The sequence below is a fragment of the Cydia pomonella genome, chromosome 27 (genome assembly GCF_033807575.1).
Source record: "Cydia pomonella isolate Wapato2018A chromosome 27, ilCydPomo1, whole genome shotgun sequence".
Lineage (NCBI taxonomy): Eukaryota > Metazoa > Arthropoda > Insecta > Lepidoptera > Tortricidae > Cydia > Cydia pomonella.
In genome coordinates, this window is record NC_084729.1 from 6,444,671 (window position 1) to 6,472,483 (window position 27,813).

General features: G+C 39.0%; 1 protein-coding gene across 2 annotated transcripts; it reads left to right on the forward strand.

The window, feature by feature from the left end:
• Nucleotides 1-158: 158 nt before the first annotated feature.
• LOC133532479 (bromodomain-containing protein 8) lies at nucleotides 159-27,698 on the forward strand. Of its 2 annotated transcripts, none has more exons than XM_061871172.1 (18): nucleotides 159-517; nucleotides 900-1,080; nucleotides 1,725-1,923; nucleotides 2,777-2,878; nucleotides 4,556-4,696; nucleotides 6,032-6,179; nucleotides 7,948-8,041; nucleotides 8,927-8,983; nucleotides 9,972-10,106; nucleotides 11,330-11,448; nucleotides 13,522-13,697; nucleotides 14,302-14,462; nucleotides 15,948-16,115; nucleotides 18,198-18,270; nucleotides 18,853-18,967; nucleotides 21,422-21,556; nucleotides 23,336-23,444; nucleotides 24,926-27,698. In XM_061871172.1, exons 1-18 carry the CDS (start codon nucleotides 333-335, stop codon nucleotides 25,046-25,048), a joined length of 2,421 nt encoding a protein of 806 aa, XP_061727156.1. In that variant the 5' UTR covers nucleotides 159-332; the 3' UTR covers nucleotides 25,049-27,698. The 2 variants fall into 2 exon arrangements, with proteins under 2 accessions (XP_061727156.1, XP_061727157.1); XM_061871173.1 differs by having other exon boundaries at nucleotides 15,987-16,115.
• The last annotated feature ends 115 nt before the right edge of the window (nucleotides 27,699-27,813 follow it).

The window sequence follows — 27,813 nt, forward strand, 5'->3', positions numbered from 1 at the left end:
AGATGAAAGCAGAAGCAGAACGAACTTGAAACGAACAAAATGGCGTACGACAGCGAGTGGAAATTCAATGCTACCAACATGTACATGGTTTCTGAGGTGAATTTGACTACAGTAAAGTACAGCGTTTTTACCTATTTCTCAAACAAACCTAATTAAGCTTGGCAGCTTCGATCTCTCTATTTTATATTGTTTGTGTCGTTTTAAACAAAAATGCTTTCAAAAGCAACGCGTAGTGATCTTTTTAAACTGTTTTAAACGTATATAATGTGATCAGCTTTCAACTTAATCCGTAAATAAAATCGAAAACAACAACAAAGCGTCATAACCTCAAAATGAGTTCCATACAAGAAAGGCTTCAACTGAAAAGGATCCCGTTGGATACCTGGAACGTAAGGGAACAGCTATGTCTAGCTTCAGCTGTGGTCAGGAGCGGGGACCAGAATTGGATGTCTGTGTCCAGAGCGTTAAAAACCGTGGGAGAACCTAATAGACCTGCAGATTGGTACTCTCAAAAAAGGTAACATCAAATGAAATAAACAGGATATGACATAAAAATCTTATATAAATAAGTGGAATTTATAAAGAACTTGCAATAAACCAAATACAAATTACATGCAATAATATTAATATTTTCTATATTTTGTATTTTTGGTTTGTAATCAGAATGTATTTTGATTAAATACTTTACGACTTACACGAAGAAGTGATTATTTTTATTATCGGCCACTACTATAAATTTTATCTCAGTATTTTAGAACACCCTAATAATTAATACTCAGTCTGCAAATGGCTATGTTGCCTGGCTCGACAATAGTGTTATATATCTTCTATAAATTAGAATTAACAACATTTGTCTTCAGTTCAAAAGTAGTATACACCTTATTAATTATCTTCTCCAGCTGTGCAGCCCAATACGGAGTACTGCTAGAACATGTGGAGACCCCAAAGCGCAAGAAGCGCAGCTCGGAAGGCGCAGTGGAGACTCCGCAGGAGAGCATCCTTAAGAAGCTCACTCAGGAGCGCATTGCTGAAATACAGGAGGCGGTGGCTGAGATGAACCGCCAGTATGAACAACTCAAGGTTTGTATTAGTTTAGTTTAAATTATTGGTTATATGTATACTATATATGTATATATATTATCTCATCTAGTATAGTATGTTTAGGTATTTAAATAAAAGTAAACAAACAATTTGCACATTTTCGGGTAGTTATAACATTTATTGGTTAACCAACCAAATACAAAACCACCTGGATCTGTCACTGAACGACCAGACTTTAACCTGCATTATTTGGTTATGTCATCTGGCCTGAGAAGCCATTAGAGGTAGATATTGTTTACTTTTATCTAAATACCTAAAGATACAGAGTATAGGAATGGGCCAAATATTCAGTAATTATTTGGTGTTCAGCAACTTTGTGTGATGAGCCCACTATTTTTACTGTGAGACTAACCCTTGTGATGTGAAATAAACTTGCTGCATTGCATGTTTCATACATACTAGTTTGAACTGCATTTTAATTTTTAATATTTTAGTATATTTTTTTTTTAGTATACAATATTTTGCGTTTTTATGGTTTATTCAAGTCTGTGTTTTCAGTATGAAAACCAAAGATTTGTAGATCCAATTTAGAAACAATTTTAATAACTTCTAATAACTGGAATTCTATTCAAAATGTTTTTTTTTAAATGTCTACTTAAAAAAAACATCCAATTTTATTCCAGAACGAAATAAACGAAGTCCGTAACCCGGCCACCTCGGAAGAGCGCGTGCGCGAGCTATGGACCGCCATCGAAACAGCCAAGCGGGCGCGCGAGAGAGAGACGGCCAAACGCGCCGCCTGGCTGAAAGAGAGAGAGGAGAGAAGAGCGCGAGCGGAGAGGACGTGGCGGCCACCTGCGCAGCCTAATCAGAGCGCTCCATGTAAGTGTTTACAGACATGTACAATCTTCAACACAAAATCCACTGGGATCCACTTTTGGCAAACCAATCCCTATTTCGCAAAAGCAATATGGCTTAGGAAAGCGCGTACCATCTGACCTTCCAACCTAAGAGGGCTTATTGGTTTATTGAATTTTTTGTACCCATATATGTAAGATTAGTTACAAATTTTCTTAAAGACTTCGTTAGTAACTTAGTATCCACAGTATAATTATTACATTAATTTTAAATAAATAGGTAATCACAGTCACAAATAAATAAATAAATAAAAATTGTTATTAAATAATGAACTAGTGCAATAAATCAATTAAATTAATATCACAATTAAAATCAAGTTAAAATCAGATTAAATACAGTATAAAAATAAAATGTCAGCAGCAGCATGTCATAAACCCATATGAATGTCATTGCATTTCTGCACAAAAGGACAGCCAAATTTGGATGATAATGAATTCAGGAGCGCGCCGGGGCCGCCTGACAACCTGCGCATGAGAGACGCCACTCTCTTGAAGATGATGGCGTGGAACCCGTCGGTGTGTGCGTCCGCAAACATACCCGATGCGCTGCAATGCCGCGGCAGCCGCAACAGGGTCCTGAATGCATTATTATATTGTATGCGCAGTACATTATATGACCGCTGAGTATAATTCGTCTCATCTGGTTCAAACCAGACACCTACGGTTTGAAAGTTGCGCGTCTACCGATATGCCACTAGCGCTTGTTTATCGACACAGTTAACTTTATCCTCGTGCCGCCCACCATACAAAATTATAGCTAAGGAAGTTCGTCGTCAAAGTTTATATCGTTATATCTTGTTGCTTGTAATTATTTATAGCAACGCCGCCGCCGCCATCGTCGCCGCTGCTCACGTCATTACTGAAGTCTTCCCCTGTGGTCACCACTCCGCAGCACATACCTCACCCCGCTACCGTCGTCGGTAAGTATCCTCCACACTTAATATTACAGATGTCACGATTATTCGCATTCGTATATACGAATATTCGCATAATTTAAACATTCGCATCGACATTCGGATTCACATCAAATAGCCGGGTCCACACAGAGCGAGCATACGCGCGAGGCAATTTCAGTGGCGGTATTGTGCGTGAGGAAATTGCCTCGCGCGTATGCTCGCTCAGTGTAGGACCGCCTAATGAAGCGAATGTTTTGCGAATGCGAACGTGCCCAGGTCGTGTCCTGTCTAGTCGACTCGCGTATGGGCAGTGCGCGCAAACTGTTTTCAAGTAATACATTTTGACCAGTAGTCAGCATTTTTCAGCACTTTATGACATCCTATTCTAAGGTTTCATATGTTCTATGTACTAACAGTATTTTTATAAATTAGGAATAATAATAACAACTACATATTCCCTTACATTCGCATCCTCCGCATTCGCGAATGTGAAGAATGCGACATTCGTGACGTCCCTGGTTAATATGGCTCAAATCTTGAAAGCCATTTTCAAACGTTTCATTGGGCACAAATTGTTTATCAAATTTATGACATAATGTAATATTAGAATCATTAGAATGGAATTAAGCTGATTTGATGATGAAAACCTCTAAGGTGCCATCTTACCGGGCATAACCCAAAAGTTGTGGCGCCATCGCTCGAAACGATGCCACCATACCTTTGGCCTTTGATCTATTGCGCTACTTTTTGATATTTTACAAATTGAACACATATCATTGAAAGAATAAGGATCAAAGTCAAATGGCGTTCTAAAAGTTCTAATCATTTGTCGAAAGATGGCAGTAAATTTACTGTGGCTACAAAGTTTTGTTAGACAATCCACCTCTATTTCAAATTCTGTTTGGTTTGAGTTTGTTAGAATCCTTTTGATAAGCAGTAGATGACTATTGTGAGAAAAGTATAATCGGCGATAAAAGTTTGTATGATTGTAAGATCGGGTTATTATGCAATTCGATCTCACAATTTTTACCCTAGGCAGGTCCACACAGAACGAGCCGCCTCCCGAGGAAACTGCGACGCGAAGCAGCTCGGCCTGTGTAGACGTGCCTCGGCCGCATTGCCGCGGGCGAGACACGTCTCCACAGACCGAGCTTCTTCGCGCGGCAATTTCCTCGCGAGGCGACTTATTCTGCGTGGACCCACCGTATATCTATCGAATTCATTAAACACGGCATGCATTATACCGTTTTTACTGATTACAATATATGACGTGTCATTACATTTTTCCATGTCTGGGAGTGTCATAGGACTATTATGTTATCTTAATAGTCCTGTCTTAATAAAAATTGCTTACAAAGCTTAACCACAGTCGGATTTCATTTCTTTGTAATTTTAAACCCCTTTTTTTAAAGTTTTTATTTAACTTGCAATGTATGTATGTTTGGCTCAAAGCTAAATTAGACCCACTTTCCATTATTCGATCTAACTGAAACTTCACATACATATGTAAGTCGGGTGACAGTGCAATATTATGGTAACCATCGAGCTGATCTGATGATGGACACAGGAGGTGGCCATAGGAACTCTGTGCTACCTAAATGTGTAAAACAACGCTACCTAATTGTATTTAGGTTTATTAGAATTGTTTCGATGAGTATTACTTGCTTGTTAATAACTTATAACTTTATTTTTTTTACGCAGAAACGATATCGCCATCAGCCGGTGCTCCGACTCTATCTATGCTGCTAGAGAAACCAGGCTCTACGAGCCCTCACGACAACAAACATGCCGCCATAGAGCACATCAAGAGTCAGTTGGTGCAGATAGAGCAGCAGCTTAAAGGTAACCTACCAGTGCCCGGTGTGCATTATAATGTGTGCGGTGTGTACTACCTATAGAGAAGCCAGGCTCTACCAGTCCCCCCCGACATCAAACATGATATTGAACACATCAAGAGTCAGTAGGTTCAAGGTAGAAGGAAATTATTTATGCAAACAATAATCAACATTTAGAGGAACTTTTTTTATATCTTTGTACCTCAAAAAACCGTTTTTCCTAACAACCTAGGTACTTGAAATTCATCCTAAATTCAAAGCAAGGACCGGTCCGGTATCCCCTTCGAGGGTTTTGGAAGGGGTATTTCGTAAGGCTTTGCTTACCAAAGCCGTTGCTAACTAAAACCCTTTCATTTAGCTTTTTACACGCTTCATGATACGAGTAAGCTGATACACGCTCGTAAGCGCTAACGTCTTGAAGGGGTATCCAGAACGCTTATGCCATTTTCAACTTTCTCTTCGTAAGAATATAATCAAATATTGTTTATTTATGTTGAAAGCGAAGACCGACCTGGGTGTCCGCGCGTTGACAGCACAGGTGTCATAATTTTTCGAATTAGGAAGGGGATACCGTTTCATTTTAGCGTTATCTCTGAAAGGAAAACCCCTTTCTAGAGCTAAGTCAAATGAACGGGTAATAAATTCAAAGGGAAAGCCATAAGGCTTTTTTTGGGAAGGGGTTAACGGGTCCCTGATTCATAGACAAGACGGCTAAACCAGTTTGAAGTAGATGGCGCTGCGGCGATCGCTGATACGGAGAGTCGGACCAAGTTAACTCTGCATTGCATCTGTAATGACAAAGTATGGCCATGTTATCATTAATGCCAATGAAAATATGACGTTTATAATGACACTCCCACACTGCTCTATTCAAGTCGGTGGAGAGTTCGCTTAGACGGACTGTAAATAGCTTCTATGTGTTTAAGCTCGAAGTTTATATTTAAAAATGATTTCTTGTTTACGGTGTTAAATAATAAAAAAGAGCGTGCTACTTGAAAAACTAATGCCTACGCCAATTCTTGGGATTAGTTACTAAGCGGGCCTCAGGCTCCCATGGCAAAATGCCGGGACAACGCGAGGAGATGATGATGGAGTTAAATAATAAAAATAAACAAATGAATACCTATTATTAGACATTATTACACAAATTGCCTAAGTCCCACAGTATACCGAATTTCCCTCAGCATTGTTTGTTCAAGATCATGCTTTTATTTTCTTAATAACAAAACATGATTTTAATAATATTAATAAGGCAGCGCGTTGAAAGATGTACCAGACTTTCATTTGGTTACAAATAAAAAAAGATCAAATCTGCAGGTTTTTAAATCTATTGTTTTTTCAGCGAGCACGACCGTGGCCTCCCCTGTCCCGCTCCCCGTGCCCGCGGTGGACATCGATGACATCGAAATAAAAGCTGAGGATGTGTATGCCTTTAGAGATATCGACCTGCATATACCGCCCGTCGCCACCATGCACAAGGGGCCAGTCAGGTATCTATACAATATCTGTCTCTTTCTAGTTAATACGACCGTGCTGAGACAGAAATAAAAGCTGATGATGTGTATGCATATAGTGATATCGACCTACATATGCCACCTATCAAGTCTTTACGGTTCGATAAAAAATGATGTCCGACCAATCAATCCAACAGGAAAAAACTACCTCATCGTTCGATCGATCGGACTACAAGGAAATATAATAATTTGATAATCGGACCAAAGAAAATTGATTGTAATAGAGAAGTAAAGTCTAAGAAAAAAATGTGCCCCTTAGTTTGACATCCAAAACAGATGGCGCTGTACTGCGCCATGTTTTGCGGTCACTTAATCGTCAAACGTCCAATTTTGACAATCAGTTACCGCAAAATGTATAAATACTATAAATAAATAAATAAGTAAAATAAATATTATAGGACATTATAACACAAATTGACAAAGTCCCACAGTAAGCTCAATATGGCTTGTGTTGAGGGTACTTAGACAATAACACATAAATACTTAAATACGTAGAAAACACCCATGACTCAGGGACAAATATCCATGCTCATCATACGAACAAATGCCCTTACCAGGATTTGAACCCGGGACCATCAGCTTCGTAGGCAGGGTCACTACCCACTAAGCCAAACCGGTCGTTAAAAAGAGATCGATAGAGATAGAGGTCGTATGAAGCTGTAAAGCGCCATCTTGTTTATAATTTGAAGGACGAAATTGTCTTAGATTTTACGCATCTTACTCAATCAATGTATTTGATCGGACTACGAAAACTTTAAAGTTCGATCAATCGATCCGGATTCCTGCAGGAAATAAAATAAATCGTTGTCCGATTGATCGATAAAGCCGGTCGGACCACGAGGCCTAAAGGTCCGTTGCAGCTTAGACAAAAATGCTTTTGTATGACCGTATGTTCTCCTTTAGAGGCCGCACTTCTCAACCGGTTCTAGTAAAATTCTATGACCAAGCTACTATCGAACTTGTATTGGGACCGTGCGAAGTGCGTGGTGGGGGTAAGTAAAGCGATCCCAGCGCATAAGCTGGTAAAAATTTGAACTAACTGCGGATAGCGTCTTTAACATTTCGTACAATTATATGGCTCGAAATAAAACTTTGATTTAAGATTACTCCTGAAATATTCATTTAAATTGTATGGTGTAAGGGACCATTGTAATCTGTATGAAATGCTTAATATACCTAACGTATTTATTTTGATAATGTTAATAATGTATCCATGTAAATAGCTTTGCAAATGCCACATATTACGTGATCTTTTTCTAGAAGTTAAGAATGGATATAGTAAGTTATCCTTAAAAGATAGACATTTCACATCGCGGACTTTTTTGTAGACCTATGAATGAGAAACAACCCCACCATACATTGTGTTGTTATAGCTCAAACGGATTAGGCAGCGTTTTCGATTAAAGCTCCTAGCCAGCGTGATTTTTTCCAACAACATCGTTATATTTCAAACAATTTACACAAAACCTTAACAAGTTATATACTTAAGCCTTCCTCAAGAATCACTCTATTGATAGATGAAAGTCGTATGAAAATCCGTTCAGTAGTTTTTAGTTTTGGAGTAGTTTTATAAGATGTAGTGAATTGACGTTTTCCCCTAGAATTGCGGACACTAGGTTGCGTGACAGTCGTGCACGCTCCCAATAGAATTCATTGAGGTTCACGAGGTCGACAGCTCACAGCCCCTAGTATAAAGTGTATTTGCAGTAAAATGAGATATAAATTCGTATGTTTTTTGTTACAGGTCGGTCGAGAAGCCGCCATTGAAGAAGGAGGAAGAAGAAACTCCAATGGTTACTGAAGATATCAAGGTAGAGGTTGAGCCTGCGCCGATCGAGGCAAGTAGTTACTTTAACTAAAAAAAATCACCTAATAATCAAAGAGAAATTGAAAAACTTTTGCAAAGTGACGCCACTTTTCGATATTTAACAAATGTAACACATATCAATGAAATAATAAAGATCAAAGTCAAATGGCGTTCTAAAAATTTTAATGACGTGTCGAAAGATGGCAGTAAATTTATTGTGTGGCTGTAGCCACAATTTTCTTTGACAACCTCTATTTCAAATTATCTTTGCTAATAATACATTATCTGTTACCCCCTAAAGAGGACTTCAAAGAAAATTAAAAAATAAGAACAGATTTAATCACCAACTGACAAAAAAATATAAATAAACATTTAAACTTGAAATATCTTAAAACCTAATCTAAATAAAGGATAATTATAAAATATAGACTATTTTCAACACTCCCTATGACGCCATTTCGCAGATCTTTCTTATTTCTATGTTTTTTATTCCATATTCATGTAAATCGTTTTTTTTTTAATTTAATGCATGTTAATTATAAGATGTAATGTTTTGAAAAGATGTGTCCCGCCGAGTTTATTGCCGGTCCATACTGGGATACCCTCCTACGTTTTATAAGGGATTTAAACTTCTCGAGTCAGAGGTGTAGACGTTCATAAGCGCATTGTAATATGCCTACTTGAAAAAAAAATCTTCATTGTTTATTTCCATAATTATTTATTTATTTCCATAATTCATACCCATTCATACTTCAAAAGACACTGCACCTACTTAATCTTTCTGGTTTAACCCATTGGTTGATTGGTAGAGAATGCCTTAAGGCATTAAGTCCGCCATTTCTACCTTTATGTATTGTGCAATAGATATTAAATAAACTGTAAATTTATTTCCTAAAGTGTAAATGTTAACATTCAGGTGCAGCCTATAGAAGAAGAGAAAGTCCCCGAAGAGATTCCCGTGGAAGAAATAACAGTGAGCTATTGTTTTTCTTTCGATTAATTCCTTCATATCTGTATGGTTTCAAAATATACCAGGAACCGGATAACCCTAACCTCGATAAAAGCTTTGCAATGGGCTGCCCTGTAAAACGGCTAACCCAGTGAAAGGCTTATTACCAGTTCGAACTGCTAGCCCATTCATTCCACTATCCCTTACCGAAAAAGTTACCAAACAATAGCTAGCCTTTGGTAAATGCTTACTGCTATCCTATATGCCTTGCAATCCCTATTACCCTTACAATTAGCGCTTTTCAGGGTTCCGTACCCAAAGGGTCAAACGGGACCCTATTACTGTGACTCCGCTGTCCGCCCGGCCGTCTGTCACCAGGCTGTATCTCATGAACCGTGATAGTTAGCCAGTTGAAATTTCTACAGATTATGTATTTCTGTTGCCGCTATAACAACAAATACTAAAAACAGAATATAATAAATATTTAAGAAGGCTCCCATACAAAAAAGTGATTTTTATATAATGGTACCCTTAGACCCCTTAGTGCGCGACTCCGACTCGCACTTGGTCGATTTTTATTATATATCTTTTCCTTTTTGGTTGTTTGTTAGTTCCAAATACAACTTTTGTAGGTAGTCAGTATTGAATAGCATTTATAAATAAATACTTAATAATAAATAAATATTATAGGACATTATTACACAAATTGACTAAGTCCCACAGTAAGCTCAATAAGGCTTGTGTTGAGGGTACTTAGACAACGATATATATAATATATAAATATTTATAAATACTTAAATACATAGAAAACACCCATGACTCAGGAACAAATATACATGCTCAACACACGAATAAATGCCCTTACCAGGATTTGAACCCGGAACCATCGGCTTCATAGGCAGGGTCACTACCCACGAGGCCAGACCGGTCGTCTATATATATACATCACAATACAATCTCTACCTGTTGATGGTGCCTGTTTTAATGTCTGGTTTGTTAATCTTATTATTAGGTAACCGAGGAGCCGGTACCGGTACCGCCACCGCCGGAACAGCCTTCGCCGCCGCCGGAGGAGGTCAAGATCGCGTTCCCGGAGGTCAAGTTCCCCACGCCGGAGATCAAGGTCATACAGCCGGAGGACCAGAAGGTACGGTACCGAAGAATAAATGTAAGATTGACAGAGACGTTTATTCTTCAATACTACAACAAATTCGATTGAAAATACGACGAACGACATATTTGTTTCTTAATGTACCGGTTCAGAGAGCAGTTTTTGAAAAAAAGTACCGCTATTTTAATAAACAATACGGTTGCCAACAATTTCATTAGCAAACTTTAGGATTTTCTCTAAGGACTTCAGCGACTGGAATTCAGAATTTTTTACTTTCGCTTGATAGGAAAAAATCACGAACATATGTTTAAACCGCACTTAAAAAATTCCGCAAGATACAAATTTTGGGGAATTTTTAAACTTGCAAAACCTCCAACATACAAACGGATGAACCTATGGATAAAACATGTTTAAAAATCACTGCACGAAAACCTGCTTTTAAAAACAACACATCTAAGTCGGTTCATCCGTTTTAAGAGATACGATGCCACAAACAAACACAGAGATACACATGTTAAGCCTTATAGGTCAGTAAATAAATATTATAAATAAAATAAATAAATATTATAGGACATTATTACACAAATTGACTAAGTCCCACAGTAAGCTCAATAAGGCTTTTGTTGAGGGTACTTAGACAACGATATATATAATATATAAATATTTATAAATACTTAAATACATAGAAAACACCCATGACTCAGGAACAAATACCCATGCTCATCACACGAATAAATGCCCTTACCAGGATTTGAACCCGGGACCATCAGCTTCGTAGGCTACCTACTAGGCCAAACCGGTCGTCAAACACAACAACAACAATTATAGAACATTATTACACAAATTGACTAAGTCCCACAGTAAGCTCAATAAGGCTTGTGTTGTGGGTACTTAGACAACGATATATATAATACGTAAATATTTTTACAGTACATATGGGGCTACTTTATAGCACTAGTGCGAGAAGTAGCATATTACGTTACTGTGTCGAACATTTAAAGGGCCATATGTACTGTAAAACGTTGTACGATACATGTGCGAATAGGTAATTCGCAACTCGTGTCGATTTAAAAAACTCCCTTCGGTCGTGTTTTAATTTATCGCCACTCGTTTCGAATTTCCTATTTTTCGCACTTGTATCGTAATGTACTAATAAATATCGGTACCTGATAGTCATAATGACGTTGTTTTGCTAAAAATGTTGAGATATTTAAGCTGCAACTTCGATTATTTTCTAAAACACTACATGAACTTGACAGCCGAAGGAGGAAGTAAAAGAGCCGGAAGCGCCCCCGCCGAATGTGGAGCCGGAAGTGGTGGTAGAAGACGTCCCGGAAGTGGTGGAAGAGGTCGCTACTGAAGTCGTCGAAGAAACTATGTAAGTGTCAGAAATGCCAACTGATTGAAACTAACATCACAGAATAAGTAATAGTACTACCGAACAGAAAAGAAACTTCCTACAAAACCGAAGTTTGACAGCGATTCGGGGACTAATCACAGTGTCCCTTTCTAATGTATGGCGCTATCCCTTTCGGCGATTTAGGGTTGTCAAACGTTAAACGCGTTCTTCTTAACTAAACTTCCGATGTATTGGTATGATGGAAAGGGACAAACTATTATTAGCGGCATCGTAACTTTAGTAGACGTTTATGAATAAGGGGGAAAGTTATTATCTTATCTGTGGTTGTGCATGCAAATCGACGCTAAGTTGTGCCAACCCTAATAATTGCTCGGAGCAATGCTGAGCCGCACTAAAGCTCTTCATACAAGAAGTAGACTCCGGTTGGAGCAAAAAGCTATGGAAACTTAGCAGGAGACAACTCCAAATTATAACAGGGGTGTTTACGGGCCATTATGGGGTCAAAGGGGTTTTGGCCAGGATGGGACACTCTGACAACACCGATTGTCGAATGTGTGGTGAAGAGGAAGAGACAGTGACACACCTAATGTGTGAATGTCACGCCCTCGCCAGACAAAGAATGAAGGACTTTGGAGCAGGCTATCTGGAACCAAAGGAATTCAAAAGGCTACCCATAAGCTCCATCATCCGACACATGGAAATGGTCAAAAAGGCTCTTGAGTAGCTAATGGGTCTTTCCTTAGGGGGCAAGGGCCCCCGGAAATTAGAAGATAAGATAAGATAATGCTGAGCCGAACGCGGCCGAAAGGATCAGTTTGAGATCACACAAACAAATGCCCTTACCGGGATTCGAACCCGCGACCATCGGCTTCATAGGCAGGGCTACTACCCACTAGGCCAGACCGGTCGTCTATGATTAGAGATGTTGCTGTATTTTTTTGCCAATTTCGTCATCTCCGGTCAACGGGAACTATTCTCCACCCTAACCATGAGGGAATATTCAACTGTAGCAGGTTACTGTATAAAATAGTTAATTACGATACAAGTGCGAAAAATAGGAAATTCATAACGAGTGGTGATAAATTAAAACACGACCGAAGGGAGTGTTTTAAATCGACACGAGTTGTAAATTACCTATTCGCACATGTATCGTACAACATTTTACAGTACATTATGACCCTTTAAATTTTCGACATAGTTACATAATGTGCTAATTTACGCACTAGTGCGAAAAAGTAGCACCATATGTACTGTGTTGGATCTGCGCGTGGGGGTGCTACGGGAGGGTGCACGGCCATCAAACAAGCGCGCTAGTTTAACACTTGATTTATTATAATGCATTCCAGAACAGGTTACAAACACAACGGCGCACACTCACGCATGCATATATATCTAACATACTATATTAGTATTTTATGCAACTGTTGTTTAACAGAGGTCAAAAAAGGCGAGTGGCGTGAGTAACAATTTGAGGCGAAGCCGAAAATTGTTAATAAAGACGCCACGAGTCCAAGCACTTACTTTGAAACAAAATTGTAAATTTTCCATGTCATCTATCGCGATTTTGAAGGCAGTAAATTTTTAGTTCTTGGGCCATCACTGATATTTCTTCAGGCGTAGACACTAAGTGTTCGTCTTCATCCATTTTAACTTGAAAGACACGCTGTTTTTTTAACATAAACGTCAAGTTTTTATTCGACAACCACAATAACCACATTCAAGAAGTAGCAAAGAATGGAGGGTACGGGCGGGAAAATGAATGAATAAAATTAAAAAAAAACTTGTCTATGGTTCACTTATTTGTCAGAGATGACATTTAAAATAATGCCAAATTTTAAATGTATAGTTACAATGTATTTCATACAATATTTTTTAAGTGGTCATTACACGAAGTTTCGAAAAGTGCCAAAAAGATACTGCGTGTATGCACAAATGTGTTTTTGGGGAATAGACTAAAGACTTGTCTTGACAACTATAAGGAAGGGTTTTAAAGATGTGTGCATGACCCTTTAAATGACAAATAAAAGTACGGGTTTAGAAAAAATATTTTACAAAAACATCTTTTTTCTTATGCAAAAACTTATTCCACAGCGTCCCGCCCGAGCCCTCACCGCCCCCGGAACCGGAAGAGGCCCCGCCCCTACCGCCCCTCCCGCCCCTGCCACCCCCTCCCCCAGAAGAACCAGAACCAGTAGTGATGCCAGAGGTCACTGACCTGGACAGCATACCGCTCCCTAGCGACCCGCCGCCAGCGGACAATGTTATAGGTAAGCGATTATATATCTTATGTCAAATCTTTAGAGTCGGTTTCAGATCGGAAGCTCTGCCCCTCCCGAGGAGTGGTCATTTCTAAATACAAACGTACTCGACTGTTTCCTCCGCGGTTTTTGAAGCTAGAGCAATGATTTTTTCAACACAAATTATTATGGATATTATGTGTGTCGGACTGTTTTGCTTCTTTTGATATTTTTATTTCTTCTGGCGCTAATGCACTTCAAATATTCGCTAAAACGGCCTAATTTACTAGGCTGCAAAGAGAAGCATGGTATTCAAAACTGAAATCTATTAGCCTAAAAAGCAAAACAGTCCGACACAGATAATTTCGTTACCATTAAGATCTCAAAATTTCGTTACATTTGGTTAAGTTTTGGTGTGTGCCGAGGGCCTTCAGTAACGTCTGAACGTCACGTTCCTGACAAAATGTCAGGAATAATTTGTCAGTCTTGTGACGATTGCTAACCGGCCGTTAATGGCAAGTTAAGTAAAAATGCCCATAAACATGGCTGTCAACATATTTTTGCGCCCTTACAACGAATAAACAAGACCTTTTCAAGCTGGTAAAATAAAAACGTATCAATTTATCATTTTTAGTCACAGAGCTCCCTCCGGAACAACCGCCATTACCCCCGCTTCCGCCGGAGCCGCAACCTGAGGAGACCATCGAGAACATAGCGGAGGAGATCAAGGTGCAGGAGGTCAAGGAGGAGGTCCAGGAGGAGAAGGAGAAGGAGGATAAGGAGGAGGATGCTGAGGTTCGTCCTTACCAAAGATTAATCGATTGTAAAATAAGGACGCTAACCACGAAGAATTTCGTACATTGACCCGACTAATCGTATCTGTATCGCACGCGAGCAATTATATTAATTAAGGGTTTCATTTCTCCACTACCTAAAGGTTTTCTGGAAGAGATCGCTCTGTAGCGATAAGGCCGCCTCTTGTTTACCTCTATCTTCATGTATTAAAATAAATAAATATTATAGGACATTATTACACAAATTGACTAAGCCCGAGAATAAGCTCCAGAAGGCTTGTGTTGTGGGTACTCAGGTGACGATATATATAATTATAAATGCTTAAATAGATAGAAAACACCCATGACTCAGAAACAAATATCCGAGCTAATCACACAAATAAATGCCCTTACCAGGATTTGAACCCGGGACCATCGGCTTCATAGGCAGGTTCATTACCCACTAGGCCAGACTGGTCGTCAAAATTTATTATATGCGTTTTCATGTAAATTCATTCTGAGGTTGTGTAATAAAGAGGATTTGTATTGTATTATTTACTTATTTAATCTTTATTGCACAATACATGAAGGTACAAATGGCGTACTTAATGCCTTAAGGCATTCTCTACCAGTCAACCAATCAATTCAATATTATATATTCCTATCCCGCCGATGATGCCGGCAGTCAATGCCACTGCGAGTGGGACAGCAATAGAATGCGCGTGCGATAGGAACAGGTCAATGTACAAAATTCTTCGTGTTCAGCATCCTTATTTTATAAGATGTGTTGTAACACCTTAGAGTAATAAGTAAGGATAGAGTGCTATCTCCGTACATCAGTTTTCTTACCAAAACGCGGGTTATTTTCGTAGTCGACATTTAACATCAAGTAGCGAATTTATCAGTACTGCTGCTTGACAATAGATAGAAATTTAAGCTCAGGAATATACCCTTGAAATTAACGGAAATTAAAACACGGCGTATAACTGCTGACCATACTTTACATATACCAAAAGAATTTGAAATAGAGGTGTATTGTCAAAGAAAACTTTATAGCCACGTAAATTTACTGCCTCTTTCGACACAAAATTAAAACTTTTAGAACGCGATTTTACTTTGATCCTTAATCTTTCACTGAGATGTGTTAAATTTGTTAAATATCAAAAAGTGGCGCCGTCTTACCGGGCACAACCTAGAGGTTATTATGGCACCATCGCTCGAAACGATGCTGCCATTTCTTACCTTTGGTTTTTGACCTATTAGATATGGCGCCACTTTTTTTTTATATTTAACAAATTTAACACATATCAGTGAAAGAATAAGGATCGAAGTAAAATGGCGGTCCAAAAGTTTTAATCATGTGTCGAAAGATTGCAGTAAATTTACTGTGGCTACAAAGTTTTCTTTGACAATCTACCTCCATTTCAAATTCCCTTTGCCTAACTATACCTATATTTAATTCCTTTTCAATTGGCACCTATCTAAATATCGAAAATATGTGGCATAGGCCACCGAAGTGGCCAGTGCAACGTTACCTGTCCCACAGGACTCCATCCCGCTCAAGGACATGATCAAGGACGAACAAGCGGAGGCCGAGGGGCCGAAGGAGGCCGACGGGGAACAACTGGAGCCCCATGCGGATACTGATGATGATACGCCCATGGAAGTTAGAATGGTTAGTATTAGAGATGCAACGGATATTCAGTTTGACCGGATATTCGGCCTGAACATTGGCCGAATATTCGGTATCCTGCCGCCGAATATTTGGTATCCTGCCGCCAAATATTCGGTATCCGTCGCCGAATATTCGGTATCCGGTCGCCTAATATTCGGTATCCGGCCGCTGAATATTCGGTATCCGGCCGCCAAATATTCGGCCGGAAGGTCAACACCTCAATTTTCAGTTTCGCCGCTGTCCTTCGTGAAGGTTTTGACCTGTTTCATAATGAATGTTCGCGCGGACTCATTTCTAGGTTCGAAACGAATTTTATCATGTCGTTACCAGACCACCAATACATTACCATTACAGGCGTAAAAAACAAAACTTCTGACATAATCAAACAATAAGGCCCTTCTCTCACGAAGCGACTCTCGAGCGACTTGTGTTTCGTACGCGTATCCTACGCGTCGCTTGTGAGTAGCCATACATATTCACTTCGTGTCGCCCACGACGAGACGCGTCGACGACGCGTTTGATATCAGTCGCACTATACTGTCTTGCTGGTCGCACGCGACTCGAGTTGCGTTACAAAGTGCGACGGAACAAATTTTTAATATTAATTTTGTTCTAGAGGTCAAAAATTATCCATGTTTATATAATTATAAGTTGCCAGAATATATGAACAAAGGTGTAATAGCAGGCGTGGATTTTTTGGTATATTATTAATTGCACATCAAAAAAATTTACATTTCACAGCAGAATAATGTATTCGCACACCAAATGCTGCTTTGCTGGTCAATTACCTTTTTCTTGCTGTATAATTAGATATTTAGGTTGGGTTAGAATATAAAAAATAGTCCCATTTGCGTAGCACCGTGTGCGGAAACGAGTAGCATACCAGTAGGCGATCATAGGGCCTAAAAAATCTTCACTTGATGAGAAAGATCGCCGATACATCCGCCGAAGACATCCGACGCCAGTGACGCCATGATTTAAACTACCTAATGAGATTTCACTTATAAAACGATTACACTCACGCAACGCTTGGTGCCCAGAACTCTACGCGTCTCGTATTCGTAACGTTTCTGCGATACGCTTACGGTCCGTGTGCCGAGGGCTTAAGTGTATTCTTATGTTTTTATCAACTTTTATTTTTACAAGCTTTTATTTACTTTCACCTGACCGTTGTCTGTTTGTAATCAAGTCTTGCAAGTTAAATTTGATCCACTTCCCGGTTTCCAATTGAGCTGAAAATTTGCATGCATATGTAAGTCGGGTGACAATGCAATATTTTGGTACCATCGAGCTGATCTGATGATGGAGACAAGAGGTGGACATAGGAACTCTGTGATAAAACAACGCAACCTAATTGTGTTTGGGGTTTTTAGAATTTGCTCGATGAGTATTAGTTGCCTGTGGAAAGAAACGTACAGTTAGCGATAAAAGCTTGTACCAAAAATGAAATTTTTACCAAAAACTTATTTTTGGTTGATTATTATTATAGTAAACACCCCTATAATGGACACCAGGAATGGGATGGTATAGACCAGGGGTGGCCAACAGGTCGATCGCGACTGTTAGTCCAGTCGATCGTGGCAAGGCAAAAAATATAAATACGTAGGCCGGTTTCATTTAAGGTTTCAAGAAGTATGTAATTGGTAGATCGCACAGGGTTTCGTTAGTAAACAGGAGATCTTGGGTCTAATCAAGTTGGCCACCCCTGGTATAGACAAATCCTGTAAAACAAGTATTTACCATCAGCTTTAAATCGCTGGCTACATTTTACCATAAACAAGAGCCAAAGAGCTACTTAAGTTTAATTTTTCATTGATATTTGTTATTTTGAAAATAAATGGTGCCATGCATCCCATGACTGGAGCAAAAAACACAGTTTTAATTGGTTAATAATATTGAAACCGATTGCAGTAGCTTTCATTAAATACATAGAAAACATAAATGACGAATTGGACATTCAACTTTCAAAGCGTAAAGCGGTAGACATTTAACAGGTGTCGGTGAAATATCAAAAATACTCCAAATTTTCTCTTAAATGTCCCATGATTGGCGCCGTTATTATATATATCTGGCTTTTTTTAGTTGAGCCGTGAAGAAGAAAAGGATGGAAAGAAGAAACGAGATTATTCGCGCAAGAAGAAATCTGACTCGAGAAGTGAGTATTTGTTACTCTTAAAAAAAGTACACTACTTTTGAAACTGTTAATTTTTTTTTCATTCATCTTATACAAGCTCATACAGGTTGTTTATTTAGTCACCTGCAATAATTTACGGGGTGAATATACAGGGTGATCCATGAGACGTGAGCAGGACGAAGCCCACACAGTAAATGTAAATTTTGATTATCTACAATCATGGACACCCTACAACACTTAATTAACAAAGATAAAACTTCCTTAACCGTTATGACAGCACTTTGATTATGAAGAAAATAAAATGGCGCACTTGAGTGATATACGATTTTTCAAAAGTAACCAGACCCCGATGACATTCAATTTGTCATTTGTTATGGATGAAACAAACAGGGTGACCATAAATGTCGTGTATAAAATAAGATATTTTTTTGAACAGAAAAAACCAAATTAACGTTAATCTCGCAAATACTGGTACGAAACAGTTACTGATACCTTACTGAATACGCAGGCTTGATCCTGCTCACGACTTCTGAATCAGCTGGTATAGGTCATATTGAGCGACTTTTACTATAGGACCAATCCCGAAATGTGTCTGTCCGTCAGCTTGCTCGGGCTCGGAGAGCGCGGCGGAGGCGAGCGCGCCGGACTCGCCGCACGCCAACGACGCGGAGCGCCAGCACCGGCTGTGGAAGCGGTCCGTCATGCTGGTCTATAGCAGGTGACTCATCATTTATTCAACTAACACCACAGGGGCACAAATCACAAAATACACTTACAAATATTTTTGACGACCGGTTTGGCCTAGTGGGCAGTGACCCTGCCTACGAAGCTGATGGTCCCGGTTTCAAATCCTGGTAAGGGCGTTTATTCGTGTATGGATATTAGTTCCTGAGTCATAGATGTTTTGTATGTATTTAAGTATTTATAAATATTCATATATTATATATATCGTTGTCTAAGTTGAGGGTACTTAGACAACACAAGCCTTATTGAGCTTACTGTGGGACTTAGTCAATTTGTGTAATAATGTCCTATAATATTTATTTAATTAATATTCAATGTAAACATATTAGAATCTTTATTATAGATGTATACAGTCTCTAAATGTCGAATTACGCAAGTAAAACTATCATAAATAAATACAGACAAATTCTAAAATTCTTTAGAGATGTAGAAGTCTCTAAATGTCAGAGATAAAATAATAATCTATTTTATTCTTGATACGTATTTACAACATAATATTGTACTGAAACAGTAGATTAAAATAAAGCTGACTAAAAACTAAAATGTTAATACTAGATTATTATATATTGACGCTGCGTTACGTTTGGGCCAGGTAGGGAACAGTTTGGGCCTTAAAAGTTAATTTTTGACAGGGCTAGTTTGTTGGGTATTTCTATTTTATTTCTGTATTAATAAAGAGATAACATATAATATAAATAACCGGCCAAGAGCATGTCGGGCCACGCTCAGTGTAGGGTTCCGTAGTTACTCTTCCGTCACAATAAGCTAAACTGGAGCTTAAAGTATAGTAAATTGTTAACCAAGGGATGAAACAGTACCTTTCATCCGAGTTAAACAAATAGGCAAATTTGCATAATCAGTGCCTAATTAAAGTAAGTCTTTTTACTATGAAGGGGAAACTTTTTGCGATAACTCAAAAACAGCTAAACTGATCATAGTTTTCATTTAATGTCTTTCTTAAGCTCTACTTCCACGATTTTTTTCATATTTTTTGGACCTATGGTTCAAAAGTTAGAGGGGGGGACACTTTTTTTTTTCGGAGCGATTATCTCCGAATATATTCACTTTGTCAAAAAATGTTTCTTGAAAACCCCTATTAGTTTTGAAAGACCTTTCCAACGATACCCCAAACTCTAGGGTTGAAGCGAAAAAAAATTTCACCCTCACTTTACGTGTAGGGGAGATACCCTAGAAAATTTTTTTTTAGATTTTATTGTACGACTTTGTCGGCTTTATTGATTTATATATCCATGCCAAATTTCAGCTTTCTAGCACTAACGACCACGGAGCAAAGCCTCGGACAGACAGACAGACAGACAGGCAGACAGACGGACATGGCGAAACTATAAGGGTTCCGTTTTATGCCATTTGGCTACGGAACCCTAAAAAGATCTTTAAATTTTCCTTAGAGATGTAAAGGGTCTCCAAGACCTGAATTCTTTGACCTGATTGTCAGTTCACACAAGTACAGATCTATTCACAAGAACTAGCATGAATGAAATTAATGAGGGAATGAACATATATATGTATGAATCAAATTAACCAATAAGTTTTTAGAATTGAATAGAATAGAATTATTTTATTCGTAAATACAAACAAGTCAAATTACATAATATAACAGAACCATAGAAAGTATAAAGCGCCACGAAATAGCCTCATCTCAGCATGTGGCTGGTGGCTTCCAGCGCTTTCTTTTGAACTTGTTATTGGTACGAAGGTTAAAACATAAACAAATTTTAAAATCTCGCTGACTTTATAATATAACACATGTTGAGTGCATGGCCTCAACATAAAAAAATTCCAAATCTAATTAGTAGAGTTGTGCGTGATCGTCTGATCGTTCACTGAAAAGATCGCTCCAAATTATTACAATCTCAAAAATGTACGAGTTTGTCCCCGTGATCTTGGAGAAAACCTCCTCCATCCTCGAAACGTCGGAGGTACATTTAAAACGCAATACGCGATTAAGTCCCGTTACTATAATTTAATAATGTGTAAAAATCGTGAAAACGTACTAGTTCAGTATTTTAGTACATTTAGTACAGTAGTACACCGGGAGAAACGAGCATAATAATGTAACGCAATTGTTACAGTGATGTGCTATCTTGCTCATATTAGCCGAAAGCCGTTCGGTCGTCTTCGCACGCGCTCGGCGTTAGTTCGGTCGGATCACTCGGATCGTTTTGCTGTCCGTGTCACTCCTTGCTCCCGTTTCACGTGGTGTACTAAAATGTACTAAGAGCAGAATCATTAGGAAATAGTTCGGTTTAGTACAACGGAGGGAATCGCATCTTTTGAATATAGTATATGTACTACACAAACCTACTAATTAGTTCATACATATCGGGATTAAACCGAGAACCTCCGCTTAATTTGTATTCAGATCAGAACACATACACACAGAACTTAAATGTAAATTTGTGTCCAGGTTATGCGCCCACAAGTACGCGTCACTGTTCCTTCGACCAATCACAGACGAGGAGGCGCCTGGCTACAGTGTAGTGATTAAGAGACCCATGGACCTCACCAGCATCAAGAGGAACATCGAAGCTGGCAACATAAGGTATACACACGCGCTCACACACACACACACACACACACACACACACACACACACACACACACACACACACACACACACACACACACACACACACACACACACACACCCCCCTTACTGTTCCTTCGACCAAAAACGGAAGAGGAGGCGCCCGGCTACAGCGTGGTCAAGAGACCCATGGACCTCACCAGCATCAAGAGGAACATCGAAGCTGGAAACATAAGGTATACACACACACACCTTACTGTTCCTTCGACCAAAAACCGTTTTTTTTTTTCATCGAAGCTGGGAACATAAGGTACACACACACACAACTCACTGTTCCTTGGACCAATCTCAGACGAGGAGGCGCCGGTACAGCGTCGTGGTCAAGATACCAAGGAACTCACCAGCATCAACGATTTTGACAAGTCTACAAAAGTTTCGGTTTCGGCCGAAACTAGAGCCAAAGCCGAACCTTCGGTTTCGGCGAAAAAACATGATTCGGCCGGACACTAGTGACTGTGTCTCGGATATTTTGTTTTAATTGTTGAAGGTTTATTGCTCTGTTAGCATAGACACGTCCCTTTACAAAAAAAAAACACACCTACTGACTTTTTTTTTTGTGGCGCCACATAAAAAAGTCAGTAGCTGTTAAATCAGGGGATCTTGGGGGGCAATCATAGTCACCGTTTCTCTAAATTAATCGACATGAAAACGTTCTGTTTAATGTTCAGACACATGATTTTTAATGTGTGCACGTTGTTCAGTCGTAAAACGCTCCATAACTAATTTGCGGTATCTACACAATAGTATTTTATGCAATCGTGGTATAATAGAGAGCTTTTCAGTCGAGTGCCGCGTTTAGACAATGAAGCTTGCTGAGTTGCCTAAGTAAGGGTAGATTGAGAAGCTAGATTATATCACTATTGTATACAATACTTTTTCAACGAGTAAGTATATGTGTAGACAAAAATGTAGTACAAAAGACTCCCGCCCCACGCCCGTTAATTCTTTTTTGTGGGAGCGCCGCGGCACGTGCTTGGTCAATATTTTTTATAGTTTACTACAGCGCATCGAAATGAATCTTACAGTTGAGTTTGGAGCCCATACATGAAAAGTACGCAATTATTGTTTGGAATACGAAATCTTAATTCAACCATTACAGTCGACGAATAGAAAAAGTAATTTTCATGAAAAAACTGTCATATTTGCCGCCAAAACAAAATGGCGGCAAAAAGGTGGTATACCTCCAAGTTTCCCAAGCTGTATCTAGTATGTTTCTACCCACGACGATAATTATATTCTATTGCAGTCGCCGGCGATATATTTATATTTCTAAATAAAAAATTGCGTCAACTTTTGTGAATCAACGCAAAATCCCTTCTTCTTTCTTCTACCAATAGGGAAACTTACGCGAATCTCTGCGTAGGCGGCGCCACGACCACAATCCATCACACTCTGAAGTTCTACCGCGAAACAAGAAAATGAAAATTTCGATATCTGACCTCTCTATCACTCTTGCATATTCGAGCGATAAAGACACAGATAACTAAATTTCGATTTTCGCCTTTCCCGGCAGGCCCTTTGTAAACAAACCGCCTTGATGCATCAATGTCATATTTTATTATCTGTGAAAACTTGTCAAAAAACAGTTCAAGGCACAGTATGTATAAGTTACTCTATGGTTTAGGAAAGGTGCTAGTGCTGCACTCTGGCGGCAGAACATTGCAGTAATACTCCCTATTGAACAGTGAAAATGGAAGTTTTACCTTATAAAAAATTTTTCCTCTGTTATCACAGAACTACAGCGGAGTTCCAGCGTGATATTCTCCTCATGCTGTCCAACGCGCTCATGTATAACAGCAGCGAACACAGCGTCTACCAGATGGCTAAGGAGCTTCATGAGGAGGTAACATAACCAATGCTTAAATTATACTATGTATCTTTAGGTATTGAAATAAAAGTATACAAAATCTACCCTCAAATGACTCCTTAAGCCGATTGAGGGTAGATAAAGACATTACACGATCAAGTAATGTAGGTCAGGTTGTCTGACTTCTAATAAATTCTTTCACAACTTAAATTAACGCAGCCCCCGCGAACCCTACCTAAGCATTTTCCCCAAAGTATAATGTTTTCATGAAAGTAACACTTTCAATAGGTAGGTAGGTTTGTCGGCAAACTGCCCAGAAATAGGCGGGGCTCCATCTATAGTCTGTATCTTTAGGTATTTAAAAAAGGTAAACAAACAATTTGTACATTTTCGGGTAGTTTTAATATTTATTGATTAACCAACCAAATACAAAACCGCCTGGATCTGTCACTGAACGACCTGACTTTAAACCTACATTATTTGATCATGTAATGTTTTCATCTACCCTCAACTGCCTTAAGGAGCCATTTGAGGGTAGATTTTGTTTACCTTTTTTTAAATACCTAAAGATACAGACTATAGTTAAGTTCTGAAGTAAATGTTTAAATTGTTCAATCCACTGGTGGAGCATTTTTTTCTGTCCAAAGAGGAATTCCGTTTACGTCCGAAAAAAACAGGCTTTAGCCCTTGGAGTGGTAGGCCGTCGATTCCCGACCGATTATGTCATTTAAATTTCAAATTTGATTTATTGAAATAAAATCAAAATTCCAATAACTCAAAAACGACATATGCCACTTGACAAAGTTTTATCCTGATGAAAATGTAATCTGACGAATGTGATCCTCTATGGATCGAACAAGATAGCTTACTACGACATCACTAAATACTTTGTCTCTAATTGCCAAAAATGTTCAATGTTTGATATTTATGCATATGAACCATTTATTACATTTCAAATATTTTTCACGATGTGCTGTTATTCCGTGAAACGGTAAACGACTATCAGGCCCGACAGCGGGACTGACTTCGGGCCCGATATCGGGAAGTGTGGATGCAATTGGTCCTTAAATAATTAATGAGATTGAACTCACTTACTCTTCAGTGAGTGAGTTCAATCAAAACATATAGTTCATTTAAATCACTCACTCGTGAACGACCCATGTCCAACGGCCAGTAAGCGTCAACCCGAGCTAAAATGAGACTACCTCATTTGCCTTTTACCATAATTAGGGTGCCTTTCGACCAGAGATGTGCTATGTTTGTTATGCTATGTTTATACATTTGAAACGCAGCTCCAGCTACAACTATGTTTTCTAATATATAAAAACATAGCATAGCACAGCATCTCTGGTCGAAAGGCACCCCTGGTTGTGGCTTGTGGCAGTAACGTGAAGTTCCTATTAATGTATTAATTAAATATTGTATATACTGATGTGAAAGGTGCTTTTAATTGACAAGCGTAACAAAAGCAAGTGATGTCAACCGAAAGGGAATATTATACCTCCACCTATTCGCAGGCGGTGTCGCAGCTCGGCATGCTGCTGGCCGCGCAGGCGCACGCGGGGCTGGCCGAGTGCGCGCCGCGCCGCAAGCGCCGCCGCAACGACTCGCCGCACCGCCACAAGCGCCCGCACCACTAACCACCACACCCATTGCCACTTACAAGGAAGGGTACCCAACTGTCCGACTCCGATTTGATTCATTTTGATATATGTTATAGAGTAGTCTAAAATAACGGACATTTTTTTTTTTAGCTGCCCAAACTCAACCTGTTAAGAGAAAATGGCCTTCAAAGTACTAAAAAGTTACTAAATCTTCTAACTCCTATAGAAAGTGATTTGTTATATCGGCTAAAACTCATTTTTTTCTAAAAAATCGACATTCGAAGTTTTATAATATCTTATCGCTAAAGTTACACATAAAGACAGGTATTTTTTTAGGAAAACTTGAGTTTAAGCAGATATAACAAAACACGTGCTCATTATTTTTTGCTGCTTTCAAACATATACTCAAACCAGCCATTAACTAGCAAGTTGCTTGAGCATCACTTTCTATTGGAGTTAGAAGATTTAGTAACTTTTTAGTACTTTGAAGGCCATTTTCTCCTATAAACAGGTTGAGTTTGTGCAGCTAAAAAAAAATACGTGTCCGTTATTTTAGACTACTCTATAACATATATCAAAATGAATCAAATCGGAGTCGGACAGTTGGGTACCCTTCCTTGTTAGCTTAGCCCTTTGATCGTCCGACACGTCAACTGACGCGCACCACTACAGCCTTCCCTTCAACCTTCGTGCATTCCGATAAGGTGCACGATGACGCGCACACGATAGGCGTGGCGTTCAAAGGGTAGGGCTCATTTAAACGGCGCGCGAACTCGCATCTAAGTTACATTGCGGACTACATATTGAGTATGAAAGGTAGAGGGTAAGGAGTGAAATATCCATAGGCAGAATTGTTGCAAAAGTGTCCAGCTGTCAGCTATAAATAATAGTTCCAAAACTCTCCAGAGTAGCGCTAGAGTAGCTAAGATTCTAGGCGTTGTTGACGGTGTAAAGTGCGCTGTCTATGATTTGTTTTTTTTTTTAATATTCTAGATATTGTAGTGCCACCACCTATTTAAGGTTTTTAGAGGGACACTTTTTGATACATGGAGATTTTATTTCTTACCTCTACCTTCCATAATATTGCGGTTGCATCCAATTCAGTCCATCGATCAAAGACCGCATGCGAGCTCTCCCACCGTTTAATTGAGCCCGTATTGTCCGATAGATCTAAGTTCACGCATTTGATACATGACAACGCCCGTAGAACGTGAGCGTGCATGACTCATAGAAATTATAAATAAAATCCCGTAATAATATTAGGGTTTGTCAACTACTTAAAAACAACATTTCGCTCGTCTGAAACATAACATACGATTCATTTTTTATATCTTAGTTATTGAATATTCTACGATTATAATTTATCACGCAACCAGTTAACTATGATGTCTAAAAAACTGTTATCACATTCACTGCCGAGAACCCTCCTGGTGGGCGCTCGTGAACTTTATTCAGATGCCGGACAACCCGCCGGGCGGGTTGTTTTGTACGCAGCAATAGACCACCGGTTTCTGGGGTAGTGCGCCGTTTTTTGTCTGGCAGTGAATGTGTTAATTAATAAAACAAACGAAACGATACAAACATGCAAAAATCGGCTGTAAAATCGATTCAACTAGTTCGTTTATAATCGCTATATTTGACAAACGATACGTCTTAGCCTCATCACTACAAACTTCAAGAGATAACTGTCAAATTATGGAAGGTAGAGGCAAGGAAAGAATCTCCTTAGGCAGAACTGTTGCAAAAGTGTCCAGCTGTCAGCTATAAATAATAGTTCCAAATATCTCCAGAGTAGCGCTAAAGTAGCTAAGAACCTAGGCGTTATTGACGGAGTGAAGTGCGCTGTCTATAATTAGATTTTTTTCTCAAGTATTCTAGGTATTGTAGCGCCACCTATTTATGGTTTTTTGTCGGACACTTTTTGGTATATGGAGATTCTGTTCCTTGTCTCTACCTTCCATATGTCAAATGTGTAAACTTAAATCTATGGAAGGTAGAGGTAAGGAATGCAATCTCCATAGGCAGAACTGATGCAAAAGTGTCCAGTTGTCAGCTATAAATAATAATTCCAAATCTCTCCAGAGTAGTGCTAGAGTAGCTAAGAACCTAGGCGTTATTGACGTAGTGAAGTGCGCTGTCTATGATTTAATTTTCTATTCAAGTGTTCTACGTATTGTAGCGCCACCTATTTAAGGTTTTTCGATGACACTTTTTGGTATATGGAGATTCCATTCCTTACCTCCACCTTCCATACTTAAATCTCTCCGACAATAGAGCCAGTTGCACCGAACACAACTGATTGACGGCTCTCAATGAAGTATGAAACTTCCCGACAGTAAATTGAGGCATCAACTACGCCAATTGCAACGACTCGGAGAGCCGATTACACCAAACAATTGTGATCCTCAAAACGTTCGCTAAATTGTAATGTATCGGATGTTTCATAGATCTACTTATGGACAATACATTGGAGATTTGTCAAATGTGGTTGGTGCAACAGGCCTTGATATGTTAGGGGAAGGTAGCGATCTATAACAAATATTAATATCGCGTGATCTTGTATTGTATATCGAATCAATAAAACTCTACCTTAACCCCTTAAAATTGTCGCAAATGAAAAAATGTAAGGTCAAATGCGAATTGTGTAGTATAAAATGTAATTAAGAATAAAACTTTTTTAAATAAACTTGTTTTTAACTTCAGTTTGTTACTAAGAATATAATTATATTAAACAGTTTAATAATTTTACAGAGGTCTACCACGAAAGGCGAAAGTTAAAATTTCGTTATCTGTCTCTCTAT

Excerpts from the sequence above, each read along its gene's own strand:
- LOC133532479 (XM_061871172.1), top strand. The coding sequence starts at position 333 with ATGAGTTCCATACAAGAAAGGCTTCAACTGAAAAGGATCCCGTTGGAT. Across the intron at positions 8,042-8,926 it reads TTGAGCCTGCGCCGATCGAG|GTGCAGCCTATAGAAGAAGA; the intron begins GCAAGTAGTTAC and ends GTTAACATTCAG. Across the intron at positions 8,984-9,971 it reads TTCCCGTGGAAGAAATAACA|GTAACCGAGGAGCCGGTACC; the intron begins GTGAGCTATTGT and ends TCTTATTATTAG.